At 34.5% G+C, this 13,830-nt stretch overlaps 1 protein-coding gene across 2 annotated transcripts in view; it reads left to right on the forward strand.

Annotated features, from left to right (window-relative positions):
* The window catches only part of COPS4 (COP9 signalosome subunit 4), a 40,524-nt gene that overhangs the window by 21,799 nt on the left and 4,895 nt on the right, over positions 1-13,830 (forward strand). The window contains exons 5-9 of one of the 2 annotated variants that reach the window (XM_025426066.3): positions 2,366-2,519; positions 2,668-2,818; positions 3,843-4,013; positions 9,994-10,109; positions 11,851-11,935. In XM_025426066.3, the coding sequence (XP_025281851.1) occupies positions 2,366-2,519; positions 2,668-2,818; positions 3,843-4,013; positions 9,994-10,109; positions 11,851-11,935 (677 nt within the window). The remainder of the gene's footprint in view (positions 1-2,365; positions 2,520-2,667; positions 2,819-3,842; positions 4,014-9,993; positions 10,110-11,850; positions 11,936-13,830) is intronic. The other variant, XM_025426076.3, reaches the window with a different exon arrangement.

Below are 13,830 nucleotides of genomic sequence, written 5' to 3' on the forward strand. Positions count from 1 at the left end.
GGAAAAAATTATTTAAGAGTAAGAGGACTAGGAATATATAATATACTTGGCAGCATTAAGGACTCATCTGAAGGTTGTAGTGATTGAAACGAGATGATTCAGATTAGTTAGGTGTTTTTCTCCATCAGAGTTCAGCTGCATGGATGCAGGAAAGGAGTAGGGAAACTTAGGTTTAACCAGAGTTATGATTTTGCACAACAAGTGTGACAGCAAAGGATGGACAGGAGACATGAGTGCATATTCAATTCAGTAATTAACAGTGATTGACCATAGGGATTAAACTAAGTAAGGAGTGAAATGAGACCTTTAAGGGGGAAAAAGACAGTAACAATGTAATGAGGTCAATGGTTTAGAGGTCATGGTGCATTCAGTGGGTTGTTGGGTTTGGGATGCTAGACTAAGTGAGAGGGAGACAATTAGAAAAAATTAAGATGATAGTTTGTAACTTTTATTCAATTAATCTTACCTTTTGATAAGTATTTTTAAAAACATCTGTAGTTATGAAACATTTCTCCCAAGTACATTGTAGAAGGAGAGCAGGTGTGAGATTCTTGGTTATATTTTATATATATATATAAATATTTATATATATATATGTATTTTTTACACTTCCCCTTTCAATTGACAAGTATAAAAATAACTATAAATGACTTAAAAATATTTCAGCCGCTTCTCTACTCTTTTACTAGGCAAATGAGGGATTTTTTTTTGTCTTCATTAATATTTGTGAAGACTGATAAGGCAGACACTACTTCAGGCATCTTACCTTTTGTACATTACTTCTGAAGTTATTAGGCAGTAATTTTCCTTGAAAAAGCAGCCAGTATATCCAAAAGGCTTCGTTTTGTAGATGTTGAATTTTGCTTTCCTTTTTCTTTTTTTTTTTTTTTTTAATTTTGCTTTCCAAGGCTTCTTGTTAATTTGGTTTTTTTCCTTTGAGAATTTGGAAAGGATGGGCTTTCTTACTTGCTTTGGTCTTAGTCTATCTGGAGCATTTTCTTCATAGTATAGGCAATTGATTTATTTTCACTGGTAGTTGAAATAAATATAAGATTATTCTTTGTAGTGGTGGTAATTATCATTTTGATAGTCCTGTAGCATTATCTTTATCTGTGAGGATATCAGAGAACTGAAAATTTAGCAGTTTTCTAAATTAACCTAAAAAGTGATTAAACTAAAGAGTGGTCATCTAAAGAGCTGTTACTAAAGTAGCATCTGGATAAACAGTTGAAAACTTGTTTCTTTAAATGATGATTCATTCTGACAATTACAGTAATAAATTTAAAGATAGATTTGGCATAAAATTGAAAAATTCAAAAAGTATAGTACTAATTATAGCGGTTCATGAAAATTGAATTGTGAATGGAAATAGTGTAGTACAAATGCTAGTAACATATGACTTGTGGAAAAAGTTTGAATTAGTGTAAAAAATTTTTTAAAGTAAAGGATTAATTTCAGAGCTGAGGCCATGTAAATTGTAAACTCCGTTCTTGCCACATGGTGGCATCACTTTTGCTGTAATAAAAAGGATTAATTTTTGTAAGGATTAATCTTGAATATTGTGAGTTTGAATTATGTGAAATGTTCAGTTGTGCATTTTTGACATAAAATGTGACTACTGGGATGAAGGAGAAAATGAAAACCACCTGTAATCTCAACACCTAGAGATAATTGCTATTCCTATCTTCATATATACGTACAGAAATACATTTTAATGGTGTCTTTACATGTTGTTTTATCATTTAGCAAAAATATGTGATGACTATTATTATATAGTAATGATTATAACAACTGTTTATTATTCTACCATCTTTATATACCATAATTTAGTTGATTATTATAAATATCATAATAGGTGATTCCCAGTTTTTTCCTGTTACAGATATTTATGAGTAACTTTACAAATGAATATTCCTTGTACATATGTGTGCACATCCCTGATCATTTTCATGGGATTTATTTTCTAGAGGTAAAATGTAGTAGATAAGGAATATATATGCATTTTAAAGAATTCAAAGGTTGGTTGGAAAATCTATTGCTAAATTGTTTAACAGGATAATTATATTCATTTATAGCCCCAATAGCACTATATGATATACCCCTAAACTGGGCATTTTTTCTTTTAAGTTCTTTGACTTGTGAGGATTAAAAGGAAACTAAAATACAATGGAACAATTATGATAAAAATAAAAATTCAACAAAATTTATTTCAGAAATATTTTTTAGATTTTCTCTAATGCAGTAAAAATTTGATTCCCTTACATTAACAATATATATATAATGATGAAAAATTTATTTTCTCCAACTCCTGAAAATTTTCTTAATAATATATTTAGTCATTCTGTGTTTTCCTGTTACATCCTAGGCAGTACAATGTAGATTATAAGCTGGAGACCTACCTGAAGATTGCTAGGCTATATCTGGAAGATGATGACCCAGTCCAGGCAGAGGCTTACATAAATCGAGCATCATTGCTTCAGAATGAGTCCACCAATGAACAGTTACAGATACATTATAAGGTAACTAACTGATTTAGGATTAATTTTGTATTGGAGAATCCTACTATACTAAGATGCTCCAGAATGTCTAATAAATGGTGTATATTAGAAATTGTCTATTTTTATGCTTTATGTTTTTTCCCCTAATTGAAACATTTTCCATCTATAGGTATGCTATGCACGTGTTCTTGATTATAGAAGAAAATTCATTGAAGCTGCACAAAGATACAATGAGCTCTCTTACAAGACAATAGTGCATGAAAGTGAAAGACTAGAGGCCTTAAAACACGCTTTGCACTGTACCATCTTAGCATCAGCAGGTAAACATGTAATTTGTGCTTTCATGAATAGTCAGTTACCTTTGCTTAATAATTTCAGGTTCATTACTGTTGGAGGATTTAGCAAGGAACTGTTCTTCAAGGGGATATCTTATTGCAATTATAATTATGGTAAATTTATTTTAAACATTTAGACAGTTAAAAACAATAAAATTGATTGCTAACTTAAAAAATGTTTACATATGCATGTATCAGTCTATTACCCACATGTGTTAGGAGTAATTAAGAGAGATAATATGAAATTTAGTTTGCTTAGTGTATCACTTAAAAATGAATAACAAAATTAAGTGAGAATTACGTAGAGGAAAATAAAAAGTAAAATCTAGAGATTGGTGATAATTAATGTACTGCTTTGGGGATTTTCAAGCCTTGGTTTTAGATCTCACCTTTATCCTTTTCTTCAGTAAATATGAAAAATAAACTGTTTTCTGTTCTTTTTGTACTGAATGATAGCATGCAAGTAAAGCAGGAAAGGCATTGAGAAGAAATGCTGATAATTCTAAACCATGGCTTTTCTAAATCATTTTTAGAATGTTTATTGATCTGTGTTTAGATGAGCGCCTAATGACATATTCACACTACATACACATTTTATTTTTATGAAGCAGTGATCTTGTTTATTGTATGTTTTGTTACTGAAAATGTAATACATAAAATGGTATTGCTTCCAGTTCTAAAGAGCTGTTACTAGTTACTTGGATTTCCTTCAAGTCTGTGTGTATCCTCTTTTTTTTATAAGCAGTAGCATGATACATATACTTTTATAATCTGCTTTTTTCCTTACCTGTATATCAGCAATCTTTATATGTCAATAAATATCAGTCATTCTTTTTGGATAAGCAATTGAATATTCACTAATTCAGTGTTGGCAGCAACTTTGTAGAATATAACTGCCACAAATTACAATTGATTGCATATTGTAGTAGGCAAAAATGGAGTTATAACATAATTTTTTATTGGGAGAAATAGATTGTGGGAATATATGATGCTCATCTCTTTCCCTTAGGACAGCAGCGTTCTCGGATGTTAGCTACTCTTTTTAAGGATGAAAGGTGCCAGCAACTTGCTGCTTATGGGATCCTAGAGAAAATGTACCTAGACAGGATCATCAGAGGAAATCAACTTCAAGAATTTGCTGCCATGCTGATGCCTCACCAAAAAGCAACTACAGCTGATGGTAATCATCATGTCTTTACAAATTTGTGGGAGTAAATATTTAGGTACATGCTAGGAGGAAGTGTGTTAAATTTGAAGCATCTTAATATCTTTGTATAATATTTTTATATAACACTTGATGACCAAAAAGGAGTATTATGTTGACTGAAGGTGAATATTATATACAGATATGGGTTTGAATTATATAAAATAGCCCTACTAGAAAGCATATTGTAGAAAAATGCATTTTTTGAAAATTCTAAGAACAGAATTATAGCCTATGTTAATAGTTCTTGGTTTTTAAAAAACTCAAACCCTTTGGTAAGTACCTTAATTAATTTTAAGCATCAGTTTTGTTTTGTTTTTTTAAGATTTTATTTATTTATTCATGAGAGACACAGAGAGAGAGGCAGAGACACAAGCAGAGGGAGAAGCAGCCTCCTCACAGGGAGCCTGATGTGGGACTCGATCCCGGGACTCCGGGCTCAGGATCACACCCTGAGCCACCCAGGCGTCCCTAAGCATCAGTTTTTAACAGAATAATTATCCCAGTCCTACTTTAGATAGAGTAAAATTTGGCATAGTAGCTTGCTTAAGGTTATTCAGGGTAAAAGTGTTGCCAGTGAAAATAGTACTTGGTGTCATGTTTCCTAGTTAAGGGATGTATTCACTTTAGTCAGGCTGTTTTCCAGAAAAGAAGTTTTTAATAGTTGCTTGTTTATAACATCGGTCGGATTATATATGTTTGTCTACAGAGGTTTTAAAATAACTTAAAACAATAACATGTAATAATAAAAATATGACCAGACCATCAGAAACAAGAAAAAAGTCAAGATAAACACAGATCTGTTAGACCCACCTTCTTGGATTCAACGTCATCCTATATCAAAGACAGTTTAGCTATCAAGAGTCATTTATGCCGAGGTTTGCAAAGGTATATGCTTCACCCAATCTTACTGCCCTGAATTAAACCAGATCACTGAAGGGAGTATAGTGAGCTCCTATTGAATTTTGCATTTAATTTGTACTTTAAGAAGCAAACTAGTTGATACTCATCTTTCTGTCTAAAGGAGGTATTTTGTTTTTCTATAGGATATTCATTATGCAATCCTCAAGAAAAATTCCTTCCCAGTCTTGGAGTAGTTAGTTGTGATTCTCCTGAACAGTTGGTTTTTATCTTTTTTTTTTTTTTTTTAAGATTTTAATTACTCATTCATGAGAAACACAGAGAGGAGAGAGAGACAGAGAGGCAGAGACACGGGCAGAGGGAGAAGCAGGCTCCATGCAGGGGGCCTGATGTGGGACTTGATCCCGGGTCCTCAGGATCACGCCCTGGGCCAGAGGTGGTGCTAAACCGCTGAGCCCCTGGTCTGCCCGGTTTTTATCTTATTAAACACACCCTTGAGTTGATATACTGATTGGTTTTTTTGTCTTAACTGCTAGAAAGCTTATTAAATTTGTAGCCCACCTATAAATAGTATAGTATAAAATACTATAAATACTACAAATAAAATGCTATATATATAAATACTATATGTATATATTAATATAATACTATATTAATAGTATTAATATATTAATATTAACATAATATAAAAACTATATATTAATAAATACTATAAATAATAGTATTTAGTAAATAGTATAGTATAGTATTTAAAAGTTGCTACTTCTTTTTTTAAATTTTTATTTATTTATGATAGTTACAGAGAGAGAGAGAGAGGCAGAGACACAGGCAGAGGGAGAATCAGGCTCCATATACCGGGAGCCCGATGTGGGATTCGATCCCGGGTCTCCAGGATCGCGCCCTGGGCCAAAGGCAGGCGCCAAACCGCTGCGCCACCCAGGGATCCCTAAAAGTTGCTACTTTTAAATTCTCTTCACGCCTTCTTCTGAACAGCTTTAAATTCTTTTTGCAAGGAAATGTGTGACAAGTTAAAAGATAGATAAAAAAGAAAAAGTTTCCAGAATTGATATAGTCAAGCTTCAGGTTTGACTTTGAGATTTCTGGCCATGAAAAAAAAAATGTGAAAAGATTCTTTTCTAAAAGGGGAAATACTAACCAGGACCTCTGAGGATACAAATGATTCTCAAATTTCTCACACAGGACTATATAAAGAGGACAGATGTTTTGTCTTCTTCCATCTTAGGGCCTGACTGCTTTTCTTATTTAACTCTTTCGGACATTTTTGTATTTTGGCATTACAACCTATATTAGCAACCTTGAGGCATAATTTTTTTTTAATTACAATTCATTATTTCTTAGAATATTCCCAAAGTTGTATAATATTACTACTAATCTACTTTCTGCTCAATAAATTTGTCTGTGCTGGGTATTTCATATAAATGGAATCACAATATATAGCCTTTTCACCTGGCAAAATGTTTATCCATGTTGTAGCATTTATCAGTACTTTTTTTTTTTTTTAATTTATGATAGTCACACAGAGAGAGAGAGAGAGAGGCAGAGACATAGGCAGAGGGAGAAGCAGGCTGCATGCACCGGGAGCCTGACATGGGATTCGATCCCGGGTCTCCAGGATCGCGCCCTGGGCCAAAGGCAGGCGCTAAACCGCTGCGCCACCCAGGGATCCCTTATCAGTACTTTATTCCTTTTTATTGCCAAATAATCTTCTATCATATGAATGTACCACATTTTATTTCCTCATCAGTTGGTGGACATTTAGGTTGTTTTCCCTGTTGGGCTATTAATAATTCTGCTATGAATATTCATGTAAAATTTTTTGTATGAACACAGGTTTTTAATTCTTCTGGATGTTTACGAAGGAGTGGAATGACTGGGACATATAACTCTGTTTAGTCTTTTGAGAAGTTACCAGACTGTTTTCAAAAGCAGCTGCTCCTTTTTATATTCCTGCCAGCTGTGTATGCAGGTTCTAATTTCTCCATGTTTTCTCTCATATTTATTATCTGTCTTTTTTTTTTTTTTACTTTTTTTATTATCTTTTTGATTTAGACATCCCAGTATGTATGAAGTGGTATCCTATCATTTTGATTTGCATTTCCCTGATCAGCTTTTCACATACTGGCTATTTGTATATTTTTAGAGAAAAGTCTGTTCAGATCCTTTTCAGTTTTTAAATCAGGTTATTTGTCCTTTTATACTGAATCGTAGGAATTCTTTATATATTCTAGACCTGATCATGATCAGATGATTTGCAAATATTTTCTCCCATTCTGTGCATTGTTTCTTCATTTCTTTGATGTGTCCTTTGAAACACCAAACTTTTTAATCTTGATGAAGTCCAGTGTATATTTTTCTTCTTTCTGTTGCCTGTACTTTTTGTCATATCTAAGAAACCATTGCCTAATTCAAGGTAATGAAGATTTGCTTTGTATTCTGTAAGTTTTGTAGTTGTAGCTCTTACATGTAGACATTTGATTCATTTTGAGTTCATTTTTTTGTATATGGTGTAGATAAAGATCCACTTTTATTCTTTGCATACAGATATCCAGTTGTCCTAGCACCATTGGTTGAAGAGACTATAAGTTTCCTGTTGAATTATCTTGGTACTTCTGTTGATAATCAGTTGACCATAAATGTGAGAGTTTATTTCTGGAGCCTTATTTCTGGAGCCAGTTCTATTCCATTATTCTAGATGTCTGTCCTTATGCCAGTACCACACTGTCTTGGTTCTATCTTTATGGCAGGTTTTGAAATCAGAATGTGTGAGTTCTCCAACTTTGTGTTTTTGGTTTTTGGTTTTTTTTTCCAAGATTATTTTGACTCCTCTGAATCCCAGTAAAATGAATTTTAAAATCAGTTTGTCAGTTTCTGCAAAAAAGCCAGCTGGTATTTTGATAGGGATTACACTGAGTCCATAGATCAACTTGGGGACTATTGCCATCTTAACAATATTAAGTCTTCCTATTTTCCCATTTATTATGGTTTTTATATTTGAAAGTTGCTAAGAGAGTAGATCTTAAAAGGTCTCGCCACAAGAAAAATTTTTGATCATGTGAGGTGATGGATGTTAGTTAAGCTTACTGTGGTAATTGTTTCATAATGTGTATATATATCAAATCATTATGTTATACATCTTTAACTAATACATTATTTATGTGTTATATCTGATAAAGGGTTAGTATCCAAAATATATAAAGAACTTATAAAATTCAGCACCCAAAAAATAATCCAGTTAAAAAATGGGCAGAAAACACAAATAGACATTTTTCCAAAGAATATATACAGTTGGCTAACAGACACATGAAAAGATGCTCAACATCACTGATCATAAGGGAAATACAAATCAAAGTTAAAATGAGATATCCCCTCACACTTGTCAGAATGGCTAAAATTAACAACACAAGAAACAACAAGTGTTGGCGAGGATGCAGAGAAAGGGCAATCCTCTTGCACTGTTGATGGGAATGCAAACTGGTGCAGCCACTCTGGAGAACAGTATGGAGGTTCCTCAAAAAGTTAAAAATAGACTGTTCTACCATCTAGCAATTACCCTATTAGGTATTTACTCAAAGGATACAAAAATACTGAGAGATTCAAAGCTACATGTACAATGGAATATTAGCCATAAAAAAGAATGAAACCTTGCCTTTTGCAACAACATGGATGGAGCTAGTGAGTATTATGCTAAGCAAAATAAGTCAGTCAGAAAAAGACAAATGCTGTAGGATTTCACTCATGTGAAATTTAAGAAACAAAACAGATGAAAATCAGAAAGAGGCAAACCAGAAAACAAACTCTTAACTATAGAGAACAAAGTTACTGGAAGGGAGGTGGGCAGGGGAATTGGTTAAATGGGTGAGAGGTATTAAGGCACTTGTGATGAGCGCTGGGTATTGGAAGCAAGTGATGAATCACTAGATTCTACACCTGAAACTAATGTTGCACTGTATGTTAACTAATTGGAATTTAAATAAAAACTGGAAAAAATCATTGAAATTAAAAACAACAATATTATGTCAATTATATCTCCATAAAACTGGAAATTAAAAGAAAAAAAAAAAGAATTGGATAAGCCTAGTAGTCAGACACCTTCAGAATATGGGGCCTTATGTCCAGCACTTTGTCAGGCCTTATGTTACTTCACTTAAAGGAGGATGCTATAATTGATTATTCATGGTTAGCTGGCCCTACCTTCCAGATATTTCTATCTATGCCTGACAGTAAGATGCTTATAGAATGCCCAAAAGAAAAGAGGTATTTCTACTGAACTGTATATGTATTGACTTTATCAAGATTGCCGAATAGGTTGCATGGTGGTTTTGCTGTTTCTTGCTAATAAATGTTTGTGCTGATAGCAAGAAAAGTAAAGTCAATGAATCTGATAGCTACCCTAAGGAAATAGAACCCCAAACCTTAAATCTGTTCAGCCAGATGGTGACTACTTGCCAATCATTCATTTTCTAAATACATTATCTGTATTTAATTGTATATTATTCAAACTCTATCAAATAAGGCGTTTTCCTTACTTTGACAATTTAATGAAAGGAATAAAGACAATGATTATGGGTTGTTACATGCATAGAAATTTTTAGAAAAAAAAGATGAGTCTTTTAAAAATATAAAACAAGGGATGCCTGGGTGGTGCAGTCTGTTGAGCATCTGACTCTTGGTTTTTGGCTCAGGTGGTAATCTCAGGGTCATGAGAACCAGTCCCATGTCGGGCTGTCTGCTCTGCATGAAGTCTGCTTAAGACTTTCTCTCCCTCTGCCCCTCCCTCCCACTTGCTCGTTCTCTCAATTCAGTTTTTAAATTCTTTTTTAAGATTTTATTTATTTGAGAGAGAGAGAAATGGTGAGAGAGAGAGCACGAGCAGGAGGAAAGCAGGAAGAGGAAAAGCAGGCTCCCCGGTGAGCAAGGGAGCCCAATTCAGAGCTCAATCCCAGGACCCTGGGATCATGACCTGAGCCAAAGGCAGTTGCTTAACCAACTGAGCCACCCAGGTGCCCAATAAATCATTTTCTTATAAAAAGTACAAAATAAGTTTCAAGCTTATAACTGTCTTATTTATGTTAAGGTTCTAGCATCTTGGACAGAGCCGTTATTGAACACAATTTGTTGTCTGCAAGCAAATTATATAATAATATTACTTTTGAAGAACTTGGAGCTCTTCTAGAGATCCCTGCAGCTAAGGTATTTTCTTGTTTCCAATATATAAAAAAGAGACTAAACTGTTGGTGCAGTGAGAAAATATGCAATTGATAAATATTGGCAACTGTAATAAAAATGTACATGAAAAGCCTCAGGAAAATGGAAATAAATGATTTGAATGTAAAAGTAGTACTATAATGGAATCGTCTCAGTTTCTTGTTTTGTTTAAACTGTATTTTATGGTAAGGTGATCTAGAATGAAAATCTTAAAGGGGTTTCAGGTTATGATACCCATTTTGTGAGAATCTTTGTTTAGTGTCTGTTTAAATCTACTTCTTAGTGGTTTCTGATTTCTGACGAACTTAAGATTTTGATACATGCTTTACTTCTTTTTTCTGCTCTAGATTGACTCAAAGGTCAAATATTTCATCTGTTTGAAAGAATGACAATGGTAATTTTCCAGGCTATTCTGTCTCTGCCCCGCCCCCCTCTGTCTATCATGAATAAATAAATAAAATCTTTTAAAAATAATAATAAAAATAAAAATATTCTCTTAATTTTAAATAAGAGTAAAAATATGTAATCAGCGTTACTTTTACCTAACTTGCATACCTTAAAGTCATGTAGTAATGGGTCACATCCCCTCTTATCTGTTGGTGAAATTTTAATGCAGAATTTCCTAACACAGTTCCTTTACTTGTATACACTAAATACACGTATGGGAAATGTACAATTTGGGAACCAAAGCTTAAGTTCCCATTAAAAGATACTTTCTTCTTAGGTTTAGACTTAGGGAAGTGAATATATATTTAACCATAAATGCTAGTACAGTCTATTTTTTTAAAAGATTTTATTTATTTATTCATGAGACGGGGCGGGGAGGTGGTGGTGGGCAGAGACACAGGCAGAGGGAGAAGCAGGCTCCATGCAGGGAGTGTGACGTGGGACTCCATCCCAGGTCTCCAGGATCACACCCTCGGCTGAAGGGAGGGTACTAAACCGCTGAGCCACTGGGCTGCCCGCTAGTACAGTCTGTTTATGATGGATTGTAAAGATGGTCAGAATTACTAAAATGACCAAATCATAAGCCAGTTTGCCTACATATAGTAAACATGAAACATGTTTTTAGGAGTTAGGTAGAGGGCCTTTTAGTTCCCTTTGTCTTTAAAATCCTTTTAATTTTTATTTATTTATCTAATTTTTTTAAAAAGTGTTTGGTTTTTTTTTCTTTACCCAGTGTGGGGTTCAAACTCACAACCCCGACCGAGATCAAGAGTCCCAAGCTCTACCGACTGAGCCAGCCAGGCACCCCTTTTTAATTCTCTTTTAAATTTGAAAATCATTCCTCCTTATAATTTTTTTCTTCAAAAATATTACTTTCTTAAAGAATTTTTTAGGTGACAAACACTGAAAATTTAAGTGAAATAAAAGGAAAAACTAGTTTGTTGAGGTTTTTTTGAGATGTGGATCTCCGTGAAAAGAAAAATTGTTAGTTTGATTTTAAGCAGAGAAAAAATCGGTAAGAAGTGCAAGGTTCTTGTCCAAAGTCTCACAACAAGTAAAACACATCCCAGTTAAATTAATCAATTATACCCAGAAAGAACTGGGGGATAAAATAGGCAGATTTATAAGATTAATATTGTAATGAATGACATGTGAACATATACCAAAAGTGTGTGGTAGCTAAACTAAGAGATTTCAGTTCTCTTCTATGTGAGTAACTGGTAGATATGATCACTGATGTTTATGAGAGTTTATTGGTTTTTGGATTTTTTTTTTACAGGCAGAAAAAATAGCATCACAAATGATAACAGAAGGACGTATGAATGGATTTATCGATCAGATTGATGGAATAGTTCATTTTGAAAGTAAGAGGTTTTGCTTATTTCTGTCATAATGAAATGGGAGGAAACTTGTATATTTATAAATAGGACATGTTGAACAATTTTCTCTGACCCAGTATTTTCTTGCTGGAATGAATTTATTTCCAAAAGAAACAATGTAAAATAATTTTTATAAACTTACATTCATGAATCTACTTAATGCAGCATTTTTTATGCAGTGTAAAAATTTGAAACTGGAATCCTTATACCAGTTCATTCACTTACTCATCACTTGCCACATACTGTGTATTAGGCATGTGGGAATACCTGTGGATTTCCTCTGCAGCAGCACATTATACTCCTGGAGGCAGACAGGGAAGTCGATCTCTTGACTCTCAGTGTCTTTCACCTCCTCAGCCCCTATTGCTACCTCATTTCCACAGAACCTGGGCCTTGCTGTACCTGGAACCATTCTACCTGTAAAATTTGAATTTGAAATATCCCATTCACCATAAGCTTCTTCCTCTTTCCAGCAGTCTGTGTCCATTAACTTGTACTTCAGCTCTTCCTTGACTACTTTCAAGCCTCCAGTCCTTTAATGTTTACTTTTTTCCAGTCAGCCCTGCCCATTTTTGTCTTCATTCCTCTCCCTATCCAGCTTAGCATCCATGATTCCTTATATCTTTTTTTTTTTTTAAGATTCTATTTATTTTTATTTTAGAGAGAGAGAGTGGGAGCAGGGGAGGAGCAGAGGAAGAGAGAGAGGATCTCCAGTAGACGCTGCACTGAGCACAGAGCCCAACACAGGGATCAATCCAAGGACCTGAGACCACAACCTGAGCTGAAACCAAGAGTTGGTCACTCAGCCGACTGAGCCACCCAGGCGCCCTGATCATTATTTCAGTTACTATTTTACAGGTGTCCTAGATCACTTGCCTGTTAACTTTTTGTCCCGGCTGTCCAGGAAAACTTCACCTGCAATGAACCCATCCTCCATCTTTTTCATTCCTGTGCCTGAGTGGCCAACTAATGTTGCTGGAGAAGAGTCAGAACACCAGAGAGATTGATTACCACTGCATATTCAAGGTCTTGAGTTTTCAGTAGTACCTGGGATTCTTGGTGTATTTCTCTAATCCACTCTTTTTTCCTATTCTCCAGTGGGTATTTCAGATTTCATTTTTCTTAAGTCTCGGACTTTTCCCCTCCTTCACTCTCAGCAACAAACCTTGTTTCCTATTTCACAGAAAAAAAAAAAAATCTATCTGTGTGAAATTAGATTAACTTATTTATCAGATTTATAAAAACTTCTGAATTTTAAATATCTTGTGATTATATCTTTTTCTTCCTTTGTGTTATACTGGAGGTGATTTCTGACTCCCTTTCCAGTTCTGCTTGTGCTTTGGATCCTTTCTCTGACCTCTACCCCCAACCCCAAAACAACATTTTAGGACCTGAAATTAGCGATTGTTTTGTCTTTTCATTCTTTCTTGCTCTGTTGGCTTCTTTTTTATTTTTATTTATTTATTTTTTTAAAGATTTTATTTATTTATTCATGAGAGACACACAGAGAGAGGCAGAGACACAAGCAGGCTCCATGCAGGGAGCCTGACATGGGACTCAATCCCGGGCCTCCAGGACCACACCCTGGGCCAAAGGCAGGCGCTAAACTGCTGAGCCACCCAGGCATCCCCTTCTTTCTTTCTTTCTTTCTTTCTTTCTTTTTTTTTTTTTTAAAGATTTTATTTATTAATGAGAGAGAGAGAGAGAGAGAGAGACAGAGACACAGGCAGAGGGAGAAGCAGGCTCCATGCAGGGAGCCCTACGTGGGATTTGATCCTGGGTCTTCAGGATCAGGCCCTGGGCTGAAGGCGGCACTAAACCGCTGAGCCATTGGGCTACCCTGTTGGCTTCTTTCCATCAATATTTAAACATAGTTGGGT

Source organism: Canis lupus, chromosome 32 (genome assembly GCF_003254725.2).
Source record: "Canis lupus dingo isolate Sandy chromosome 32, ASM325472v2, whole genome shotgun sequence".
Taxonomy (NCBI): domain Eukaryota; kingdom Metazoa; phylum Chordata; class Mammalia; order Carnivora; family Canidae; genus Canis; species Canis lupus.